Here is a 12,018-nt window from a genome sequence, read left to right as displayed (position 1 = left end):
GGGATGGTTAACAGGAAGGTTAGAGTACATTTCCTTGCAACTGCTCATCTCCTCGTTTGTCTTCTTCTCCAGACTGAGTCGTTGGTGCAGGGAAGTCTGTTCAAGCACATGGTGCCCCCAAAACCACTGGGCACCTTGCACATGAACATGCGCATGTTCAGTGAATTGAGGGGATGCAGTGTTTTGAAAGCACTGCTCTCGGCACGATTCAAACTCGTGGTGAGTCCTCAGCCACACAGACAGACAGTGCCAGCAGTTTGGATCATACCAGCAAGGGGGTGTGTGTTCATCCCTGAATGTTGAATCCTGACACATTAGTGTTAACTGTCACCTTTCACAGTGAGCCACATCAGCATTTTGGTGGGCGGGGGGAAGTGACAAATGCCTTTCTTCATATCCCAACTCCATCAGAGAAATTAGGCAACTGTGACACTACTTTATACGTGGATTTATTAAGAATTTTGCCTTTCCCTGCATAATGACTATGGACCTCACAAATGCTTCCTCTAATACTTATCTGTAGAGCAATAGAACATTAGCTGCAGATTTAATGTCACCAGGGTTGTAATTTGCCATGTGGTTGGAAAGGTTAACATAATGCAGAAACGTGAAATTAAACTGGTTCACTATGAGCGGTGGTGCTGCTAAGATCCATTTCTCTGTTCTCATTATTTCACCTCTTGGTTTATTGTGTTTGCTGCTCTCTCTCATTACTCACAAAATTGTCAAATAAGTCCCCAAGGATGCACTTGAACAGGCTTCTGGAAAACAGTGTTTCAGTAGTTTACATAATGGGCCCGCCCACGTGTTCTCCATCGTAAAGAAGCCACGGTTCTCGCACTTTGGGTATTGATCCTCGGCTTCAGAGGGGAGAGCGTGAGTCTGGGTGGGAAGCAGAATGAGCGCACAAATTATCAAGGGACTGACTGTGAGGCTCTTCTTAGTTTAAATAATGCTTACAGGAGTGGAGAATTCATGAGACTTGTCATAACACTGGCTCCACAGTGGGAACTATCCAGGGAAAAAGAAAGGACACGAATGTTATTATTCTATTCAGGGTGTATGAGGAGAAGGAAGGAGGTAAAGGTCTTCTGTAATGCAAAGTGAGGGGAAAAAAATCAAACTACTACCATCACTAAGTCGCAGGAGACAAATTACTTCTTTAGGTTTTGTTTGTTCATAAAATTACAACCGTGGTGCAACTTAAGGCGCTTGTCATCATTGTTCTTCTGGTAGGAAGACGAGCCAGGGAGAGGTAAGCAGGCAGTGGCGCCAGCTGGCCTTGGCAGTTGGAACGTCAGCTCATGGAGAGGCGCCTCTGGGTGGCCTCTGCCCACATCTAATGATGCAGTGCTACCATCTATCCCTCCATTCAGTCGAAGATGTGACATCCAAATGTGAATTTATCTTTTAGTTTTATGAGTCATTCAGACAACAGACTAGGGGTATCAAGGGCATTTTAATCACATGCACTCAACAACAAAATCTAATTCAGGGGTGAAAACAATGATTATAATTTGGCAGATCCTTGTGCTAAATGACACTACATTGCTATGTCATGAAAGTGATACCAAGTCGTGCCAGGTGATTCGGCAGAACTGCTTTCCAACCTCTGCCTATATATTTTATAATTATGCCACATTTTACCTCTCTCTCTATTCCAAAGTCATTTCAGAATTGTCAGCAGGGAAATCAATTTCTAGAATAAGGCATTTAGTTATTAACCACAGGGTGGATTCTCATGTGTTAATCACACACTGCTCTGCTTGAAGCCTTGTAGATTCCTCCTAATTCTATAGTGAATGGATTAAAATATTTTCCTCTATTACATCTCTTTTTTCAGAAAGTACTGCAAATCTTGTCTGACCAACAGTGAAGAAAAAGTCAGACGCAAACACTAGGGAATGCATGTATTGGGAAAAAGCCATCATTTAAACCAAAGCAAAGAAACAAAAAAAAAACACATGGTTATATATAGTCTTAATAAAATTTTATTGAGAACCAGTAAGTTAAATCCTTTACAGAACATAGAAATACATACGACCCCAGCCCTTCCCAATAAATGGCAATGTACAATTAGGGTGGGTTCCCTGAACACCCCAGACATTTTTGTTTTATACCTGTAGTGGAGCAACAGCTCTACAGCTTAGCCATACAGAAACGGGTGCTCTGACCTTTCCGGGAAAGCAGAAGGGGAATCAATTCAGTATGAGTAACAAGGACAACAAATGAGTTCTAGCAGCCAAAGGAGCAGATGAATAAAGGTCCACTCTTCACATTTTGCATTTCAAAATCAGCTAGTACAAGGCAGGGCATCAGAAGATCAGACAGAAAGTAACCTGAGGACATAGGAGCAGAGGAAGTCTGTCCTCCACTCAGTTATACAGGGAAGTGGTAATATGGAGAGAAAACAGCCCTGGATCCACTTTTACCTAACAATCCATCTCCCATGAAGTCATCCAATGCCAAATAACTGGAGTTGACATCAAAGATGAAAAGGGAGACAAATAATGCTGAGGGTTAAAGACTGACAACCTGGATGAGACCGAAGCCCAATGGAAATGATGACAATAGTGATGATGATAATATTTTTTCCACGATGAAGAGTCACCTACCACAACCTTCCATCATTGCAGGAACGGGAACACAGGCAGGATAAATGCACGCTGTGCAGCAAGCGCTTACGGTTTGACTCTAGGCTTTTCACGGACATGAGAGACACTGTTGAGTTTTCTGGGAGGCAACTTTTGGGAAGGTTTTTTTTTACCAAAAACAAAAATATACAGGGAGAAATGATACAACAGAAATACAACAGAAATAATTCCTCTTCCCTTTAAAACTAAGAAAATTAGTGTAAAAGTTTCTTTCAGTTTCTAGCATGGTGTTAGGTTTCTGGTCTTAGTTCGTAGCGCCTGTGCAAGTTTAAAATACTATCAAACTTACTTTGTTCTTACACATAAAAAAAGAGGCACATCTCAATTCTGTCCGTTTTATAAATCCTAAATAGCACCCTCCCCCCAAGAATGGTACCTGAATTGTGTTTGTATTGATAAATTTGATAATGGATAAAAGGAGCCAGACTGTAATTTAAGTATTAACAAAAATATGATTCAAAATGTTCTCTCTGTCTTGAAGTTTTCCTGAGTTAAATTAATCAAGGCGTTTGGAGAAGCACTGTGATCAAGTCTTGGGCTAGGAGAAAATGTGTTTTATTCTGTTTCCCTTAGTTAGTAACTCTAATTGCACAGGACAGTAAGACACTTAACTAAACCAAATGGGCTTTATTCTTTCAAGTTGCACGCCCAGCCAAAGGCAAATTAGCTTTCCTGTGAATGCTGACACCGTTGATCTGCAACGTTCCGGAGAAAGGCAGAGCCTGTCAGCAGCACTGCGGAAACCTGAGGCACAAGGTGCTCCCGACTAGCACCGGTCACAGAGGACAAGCTAATCCGAGGACGTGAGCAGTGGGCTGCTGTTTTAGATCTACGGTCTGTAGCCTTTAAAGGCTCAGACAATTTCCAATAATATTAGCTATTTTGGTGCTAAATGGAAAGTAACAGGGAGCTGCTACCCACAGGGACCAGTGCACACTCAGTGGGGGTCTGGTTCAAAGTTCTAGTATAAAACAGCATGTTCTTAGGACAGAGGGAGCTGTGAAATGGGCACATTTAACATCCTTAGACCCTGTTTTTTTTTTTAAGCTGCAAAATGTTCTAAAATCAGTCAAAGTGTAGAAAAACAAAACCAGCCTGGGAAAGGAAGTGACGGAATGAGGAGGAATAGAAGCTGATGACTCAAAATATTTGTACAGATTTGAAGCGCCAGTGATTCTACTTCTGCTATATAAATACCCAAATCTGAGGGCTCAGATACTGATGAATGTTAAGCCTAACATATGCAAAGAGGCAGGACCCATGTGTTCTAAGCACAATCACTGATTTCTATCAAATGCTTAGTGTTTTTTCCCCCTCAAGTTAATGGCTATACGCATAGCACACTCCCCCCTGTTAAACAGGAGTAGAGTGCCGCGTTACCAAGTGAAAGGCCAGTGTCCAGACAGAGCGCTAGGAAGGAAAACATGCCTGGCCCCAAACAGCCAGCATTAAAGCAGAGTCATCGCCAACTGAGTAAAACAGAAGTCAGAGTTCAGGTCAGCTGGACAGGGTGGACGCAGGTCCTCGGTTACAACACGGTCACACCCAGGACACTGGCTTCCTGATCTCATCCTAATTCTACGGAACAAATAAGTTTAAATAAATAGGTAAAAAACATAGTAGCTTATTTTAGAAAAAACAGTAAACTTATTGTTAGCTTACCTAGAACTAAACAACAAATCAGAATCTTCACAACAACCACTTCATTTTAGAGATTTTTGATGAAAATGTTGGCTATAGCCTGGATGCTTTACCAATAAAAAGAGGCAAATTTCCAAGTATGTTTATCTCCAGTTTAAATAAGCACTGTGAATTTAAACAGTGGTGTTTAGGTCCCTAAACTAGTTTGTCACTCTTGCAATTTTTGTCCTGGAAGCATAGAGTTATATTTTTGTCCCCTTTTATAATCAACCATAGAGAAAAGCAAAGTCATAAAACTGCCTTATTGGAGAAAAACACTGAAGAGTGGGGGTAGAGGGCAGTGTCCAACAATACTGTACATTCATCTTTGTCTACCTACGTTTAGTTTCTTTTAAGTATGTTTAGAACAGTAACAGACGGTTATATTCATAAGCTTAAATGAGTAAGGTTTCCTCTAACTTGCAAAATGTATATACATATATGCCCTCAAATTATCATCTATATTGCCCAACTTCCTTTTTGGAAGAAAGTGAAGTTAAAGTTAAAAGACTTCCTTGCATATGTTAAAATAAAAGTAAATGATAAAGAAAAGGAAGTGAACTAAAGACGAATTACAACAAAAAAGCCAACTAAACGAAGCACACAGTTCGTTTCCTCGAAAGCAACGACAGCACTCGGCTCAGGGCCGACAGCAGACAGGGCCATGCAGTGCAGGCGGGGAGGCCTCCCCTTACAGTTCAAATGCAGGGAACCTGGCTTTGGAGGGCACTAGGAGGTCAGCCAGGAAGTATATTGTTCCAGCCATTCCTGGAGGAAGAGAAGGAGGCTGAAGTTAGTGTACCAATGACTCCGTCCTAGAGAGTGGCTTTATTTTGCACTATCAACAGTACAATATTAACGGCAATGATTTAAATGAAGTGGGCATCTATCTATATTTATATTCCTTGCAGTTAATTATTAGAGGAGAACACTACTGAGGTGTTTAGCTACTTCATCCAGGTGGAAGGCAGGAGGAGAGTGGAGCCAGACAAGTTCAAGGCGCAGCCTGTCATTTACCCTGTGTGAGCACCATGGGCCACTCACTGGTCTGAGTCTCAGTCTTCTCATCTGTGACATGAGGATAAGGCCTGGACGTTTCTGCTGAGATGATTTATGACGGCACCCGCAAAATGCTTAGCATGTGCCTGGCTCCATGATGGCAATCCCCATTATGACTGTTAGTATCAGGTCCGTGTGTTAACTGATTTTTAATACTGAGTTGTTGTATCAGGATATAAGAAAGTAGTGTAAGAAATTATTATAAATTTACTTTGTTGGTAAAACTCCAATTTAAATACATTAACTACCAAGCAGAGAAGCAGATGCTGAAGGCAAGTAAGTAATGGGTGGAAAATACCTTCGAAGAGGGAGAAGGGGGTGTCTGGCGTTCTGCATCCGTGTTCTCCGTAATCTAAGCACCACTCGGCAAACTGAAATGGAGACCAAGTTAAATTACTGTTGTGATTTCTTCCCAAGACCCCCCAAAGTTGACAGAGGTTGTCTCTAAGAATTATCCTAAATGGTCAAACACTCTCTTCAAGGCAGAGAAAAGGGGTCAGTGCAGAAAAACAGCCTGAAAGAAAGTATGAAACACGGAGGGAACTTAATGAGCTCTGAGCCACGCGCCTCCAAGGTCAGCACAGAAGAAACACAGGGATAAACCACCCTCCGTTTTTCCTTCTCCCACAAATGCTGTTGAGTAGAATTATGTCCTTTTAAAAGAGCGCTAATTTCACTGAATGGTTTTGCAGGTTTTTCTTCAATAATTGTGTGAGCCTGTCCCATAGACATCATTTCACAAATGAATGGATGAATGAAGTTAACTAGGAACCTTTCTACAGCCTCCAGGAGAGGTCACGTGCTTTCTGGTTCCTACCTTGCAGGCCCTGTACAGGTACTTCGTATCCTGAGTGAGGTTGTACAGTGCCAGGAAGGCGTAGGCGTTGCCTGCAGTGCCGTGGCACAGCCCGTACCCCTTCTTCAGCAACCCGTGCTTCCAGATCACATCAGCACACTGGTAGGCATCGTTGAGATACTGTTCCTCTCTGAACGCCTGCAGAATCGAGGGACGCAGTGTAATGTTAAAGGACACGAAGGAAAATTCTATGGATATTCCTCCCTGACAGGAATGGAGGGAAGATGGGGAAGAGGAGAAGAGAGGGAAATGGCTTGTCAAGAAAGGGTAAGGGATTGAGAGCCACAGAGATGTGTCATACCAGTGGGGACAAATGATAAAATCTCACTAGCTTTTTTTTTTTTTTTTTTAAATAACTGGAATGACCTCGTTTGCATGGTCGAAGTTGTGTGTGTGTGTTTGTGTGTGTGTGTGTGTTAGAGGTGAAGTGGCATTATTCTACTTAAAATGCTGTTAGACACTTTCCAAAGAACACATGCCATCTTCTTGGGTAACAACGATGCCCTTCACTCTAAGGAAGTTTCTCTCCATATTGCAGAAGAAACTGTTCATAAAATTGATTATAAAACTGATTTGGTTATCAAAGACTGTACTATGTCAGAAAAATAGAGATATGCCTTTACAATCCTTTGTGGACTCCAATTTCTTGGTTGAAGACTTGAGGAATATTCTGAGTAGACATTTTAGATATCTCACTGCAAACTCAGTGTCCTTAAAAATAGAGCAAGCCAGTTTTAAAAGATTTCCCAAGTTTCTAAAAGTAAAATTTGATATACTAAAAGCTTACTTAAACTATAAGCTGCCAGTCTGTGGATGTGGAATATGTAGATTTGGAACTGACAGATGTAGATATCTTGGTTATATTTTTACTACAGCATGCTTTTTAGAAGAGATACTGGCATTTTTTTTATTATGGTGAAATATACATAAAAGTTACCACTTTAATCACTTAAAATACACAATTCCATGGCATTAATTATATTCACCTGTTGTATAACCATCAGTACTATTTATTTTCAAACTGAAACTCTGTGCGCATTAAGTGTTAAATCTGTACCCATCCCCTCTGCCCCAGCTCCAGGTAACTTTGATTTTCTTTCTGTTTGAATTTGCCTATTCTAGATACCTCATATTAACTATCACCTCATTTGAGTAGAATCATATAGTATTTGTCCTTCTGAATCCGGTTTATTTCACTTATAACGTTATCAGTGTTCAAGCACGCATGCTACAGTACGGATCAGAACTTCATCGTCTCATGTGGTTGAATACTGATCCACTGCAGGTACACAGCACATTTTCTCTGTCCATTCATCTGTAGATGGGCACTTGGGGCATTTCTGCTGTTTTGCTGTTGCGAATAATGCTGCTGTGGAACACTGGTGTACAGTGTCTGTCTGGAGCCTTGATTTTAATTTTGGGGGGTAAATACCTAAGAGTAGTGTTGGAAACCACCCTGCCTGGTTTCAGGAGCTCTAATCCCTTCCATGGCCAAGGCTGAGAGAGCAACCTTCGAACCTGAAGCCACTATGGAGACAAAGCTTATCTCCCTGGCAGGACCGCTGCTTCTGCTCCTTTTTCCATAACTGGCCCCCAGTGCTCGATCAGTTAGCCAATGACGGGTAAGATTCCCCAAGGGGGGAACCACCTAAGACAGGCATGATCACATGGAGGCCCCAGGGGAGGACTTGGGGGGCTATGGAGAAAGGGGGTGATGGACCCTTGCCCCTCAGCTTTGACGAAGCCTGAGTCCTCATTTCTCCTAATTCCTTGGCTTTCTTGCCTCCTCTGCCTGACTTAAGCCTGAAACAATGACAGAGGGCGGTGCAGCCCTGTGCTGGAAAGGACGGGCTCCCCAGGTGATTAGGCCTGAGAAAGGATATGTCAAATCCTGTGAAGCCTGCTTGGCTAAGATGCTCTTAGTTAAATGATAAAGGCCCGAGCAGGAAATGAGTTTGTTTCCCAAAGTTTCGTAGCCCTTTAGCGAATAGAGTCTGAGTCAGAAGCAGCCCTAATAGTTCTTTGTATGCTATCTACTGATTGATCCTTACTGCCTAAAAATGATTAATGAGCTGTACCTGTATTCCTGCACAAATTAAACCCAATAAAGCCTGTCTAGGCAAGGTCAGCGCGCTCTCCCCTTGAGAGAGTAGCCAAGCCGCTCCCCCCTTGAGGGAGTAGCTGTGCGGTCCCTTTTCCTCCACAGGAGTTGGGAGTCCGTGTAAATTTGTCTCATAGCTCATCCCTGATGCCATGGGCACCTCGAACCGGTGCACGTGTCAGAGTGGAATTGCTGGATCATATGTTGATTATAAGTTTAATTTTTTTGAGAATCTGAGAGACTGCCACACCATTTTCCACAGCGGCTGCGCCCCTGGTGCACACCATCCAGCAATCTGCGCGGTGGATTCCTTCTGTTTTTTAACTGAGTTCTGCCACTGACGCTATGATCTTGGCTGCTCTGCTTGTCAGTGAGGAAGGCTCCTGCTCTCGGAGCAGGAAGCAATGTCTGCTCTGGTACAGATGCATCCTGTGTCCAGTCAGCAGAAGTGATCTTAGGTCTAATAAGGGATTTATCTATTGCTCTTTTAAGGGTTATGCGTAAAACTAATTTCAAATGATAGAATTTCGTATTTTCCTATTCACTTCTAACACGAGAACGTGCACAGTACCTTGTAGGCCTGGAGGAGCATGTAGATAACCCCGGGGGAGCCATGGCACCAGTGGACCAGCAGGTCGCGCGTGTCGCCCACACAGGGAGGGTAGTTGCCAGACGGGAACTTCAGCTGGCAGACGTAGTCTACGCTGGGCTTGACCAGGCCGTGCAGCTTTGCGTGGCTCACTTGAAGGCAGGGCTGACAAGGAGAAAGGGGGTTATCGGTTCTGCTGGAGCACACGAGCTTCCTGAGCTGCAGAAATGAGTTTTAACCCATAAAGAAAACATGACCAAAAGCCATTCAGAAGTTCTGGACTCAATGCAATTATTTCACCTACTGGAACACACTAGAACCACACTATCGGTTAACCCCTGGGCTTTATGCCCATATTATTTTTCAGTATTTGTTATCTACAAACATATAATTTTCCTAAGTCGATTCTTGAGAATGTGAGTGCTAAGACAAGTTTAACACCTTATGCATACAGTAAAGCCCAGAAAGAGATTCAGAGACAAACCAACCACCACTGTCATTATTGCATTTAGATGTTTCCAATGGAAGAGGATGCTAACAAGTTAGGAGACTGAGAATCTAGATTCCAAACTGCCATGTGATTCTAGACCAAGCTTTCTGCAGAGGATTTGGAACTGATACTTATACAGGACGATTCTGATACAACAATGGATAGATTTGTAAGAGACACTGACATAAAACATATGAGCCTCCATTTTTGATATAATTTTTAGTTTCTCTTTTTGGTCCTGTTCTTAATTCAAAGCACTGCTCACTTCTTTAAACAAGTTCAAAATGTTGTCGTTGCCCCGCTGGGGGTGAATTTGGGGAGGGGCGGGCAGTGCTGTGACGCACAGACAGGAGGCTGTGGTGGCAGGAATTAGGCCACACTTGTGACAAGGCTTTCTCGGATACTGAACGTGCACTAAGTGCTTTAGGCACTTGTAGAATTCCCTTTACCCAAAGAATGGTGTTCAAGTTCAATATAAAATGCTAATGTAGAGTGAGTGGATTCTCCTCACACTTGCAGGAATGTTCCAACATGGCCAAACATATTTTGCTTTATGTTAATACATAGGCACCTCCTGGAATGAACTTTTATGATTAACAATTAATTTTAAATAGATAATAATCTGCCAACTGAAAACTCAGTACTTGGGTTTCCAGATTTCCTACTACAGAGGACAAAAGGGTAAGATGTTCCTGATGATCTGCTTCAGTGAAAGGCCATGTGGTTGCCCTAGTGTAGCTCACTGGGCTGGGCATCGTCCCACAAAGTAAAAGGTCACTGGTTTGATTTCCAGGCAGGGCACATGCCTAGGCTGCAAGTTTGGCCTCTGGTTGAAGTGCATGTAAGAGGCAACCAACCAATGTTTCTCTTCCTTTCTCCCTCCCTTCCATTCTAAATAAATAAGTAAGTAAGTAGTAAGAAAAATAAAATTAAAATAAAAAAAAACCCCAGAAAGGTTGTGTTGTTGTTCAGTCACTGACATGTGTGACTCTAACTCATCTTAAAATTTCCGAAGGCACACTTTCCTTTCCTGAAAACTTTTGAAAATATGTATTTATTTCTGGAAATACAGGGTATACGTCAGAAATAAAGAAATTTAAACTTAAACTGTTGAAATCCCTAATTGTAAAACTCTTGATTGGGAAGTATAGAAGAAATACAACGGTCAGTCTCCCACAACCACTAACCCTCACAGTGCGACTTTGCATTTAAAAGCAGTAATAACCTTGAGTTTCCCAGCATCACTGTCACTGTTTAGTTACGGGAAGAGGGCAGGTCTGACATTGACTTTGCATTATTACAGCCAGCTACTCAACCAGTGAGTGGTACGTATGTCTAAGCACTCATGTTGAACATATTAATGAAACACTTCTCTTTATGCCACACTGTACTTCGGGAAGGTGAGGGGGACACCTTTGTACCATTAAAAATCAATTTCCTTTTGTCATAAATTCTTATTCACAAGTGCCAATTTCTCCTTAAAGAGAGCTATATAAGCCCCCGGAAACAAGGCTCCCAAGTGCTCTTCTGACCCCCCCTCCCAGATTCTGCTGGCTGCAGTAAGTTCTACTCGTCCTCAGGCGCTCTGATTTGGAGGACGTTCCCCAACAGCATTAGATCTGAAGGACTGTTGAGCACAGCCTAGTCAGCTACTTCTTGGGTAAGTTGCACAAAATCCATCGGAAAGGCTCTGTAGCTCGCTCTCTGTGGGAGCCTCAGGCCGCATGTGCTCGTTTGTTTTTTTAATTGATTTTGTTCTTACTTCTGGAATTTATTTCGCTGGGTTGTGCCTTACAATGTGAAATAATATTATTAATATAAGGCACTTGCTGAAAGAGAAGAGCAGAGCAGAAGGCACTTCATATAGAAGTACGGGTCGGAACACTTCAGTCAGGACAAGTGGACCTAGTAGGCAAGTATGGTCATCCACAAACCCAATGTCATTTCAAAGCACAGTGCCTTTTGTATTTATACACTTGAAATGCGCCCTGCCAAGTACTCCTCTTGCTTGTCTAGGCCTGGAATGACAAGGAGGGTAACGCAGAGTCGACAGAATGAAAACATGGAGCTGGGCCCGCCTCCTGCCCTGGACAGCAAGGGCAGGAGCACAGGCTGCAGTCTCACCATCGTCGCCTCTTACCTGCATCAGGAAGTAATAAATTCCCGCCAGGCCGTGAGCAGCCCCCACATAATATTCTTGGTACCATTCATACATCAGCGGAGTCTTCCCTGTGAAGTTTCTTTTTCTAGCTAGGTTCTCTCCAGATGTTAGGACTGTTTCACAAATCTACAGGGAGAAACCCAACCAAAAAATGAGAGAATGAGAGTAAAAACCCTCTCGGGGGAGGTAAGGACCTTTCTTCATGGATACTGGGGACACAGTGAATTAGACATCACCTTAGGCAACGGAAGGGCACAGTTTAATTCAGCACTTAGAGAAGTGTTTGTGACTGACTATATTCGGTCTGAAAAGGGTGAAGATACAGAAGGTGTGGAACTCGTCTCACTAGAACTTGCAAGAATTCACTTGCCAAAGGAAAGCCTAACTGCTTCGGGCACCAAAGGAGACACGTGCACCTGTGAGGTGCA

At 42.8% G+C, this 12,018-nt stretch overlaps 1 protein-coding gene across 4 annotated transcripts in view; it reads right to left on the bottom strand.

The window, feature by feature from the left end:
* Positions 1-1,975: 1,975 nt before the first annotated feature.
* Positions 1,976-12,018, bottom strand: part of LANCL1 (LanC like glutathione S-transferase 1) — a 36,542-nt gene continuing 26,499 nt past the window's right edge. For all 4 annotated transcript variants that reach the window (XM_037165931.2, XM_037165930.2, XM_037165929.2 and 1 more), the window contains 5 exons: positions 11,570-11,716; positions 8,922-9,104; positions 6,211-6,387; positions 5,692-5,764; positions 1,976-5,102 (listed from right to left, as the gene is read on the bottom strand). In XM_037165931.2, the coding sequence (XP_037021826.1) occupies positions 5,026-5,102; positions 5,692-5,764; positions 6,211-6,387; positions 8,922-9,104; positions 11,570-11,716 (657 nt within the window). In that variant the 3' untranslated portion in view covers positions 1,976-5,025. The remainder of the gene's footprint in view (positions 5,103-5,691; positions 5,765-6,210; positions 6,388-8,921; positions 9,105-11,569; positions 11,717-12,018) is intronic.

Source organism: Artibeus jamaicensis, unplaced genomic scaffold (assembly GCF_021234435.1).
Source record: "Artibeus jamaicensis isolate MK-2021 breed Jamaican fruit bat unplaced genomic scaffold, CSHL_Jam_final contig_1015, whole genome shotgun sequence".
Classification (NCBI taxonomy): Eukaryota; Metazoa; Chordata; class Mammalia; order Chiroptera; family Phyllostomidae; genus Artibeus; species Artibeus jamaicensis.
The sequence above is the reverse complement of the archived record's forward strand: the minus strand, read 5'-3'. Positions and strand labels throughout refer to the sequence as shown.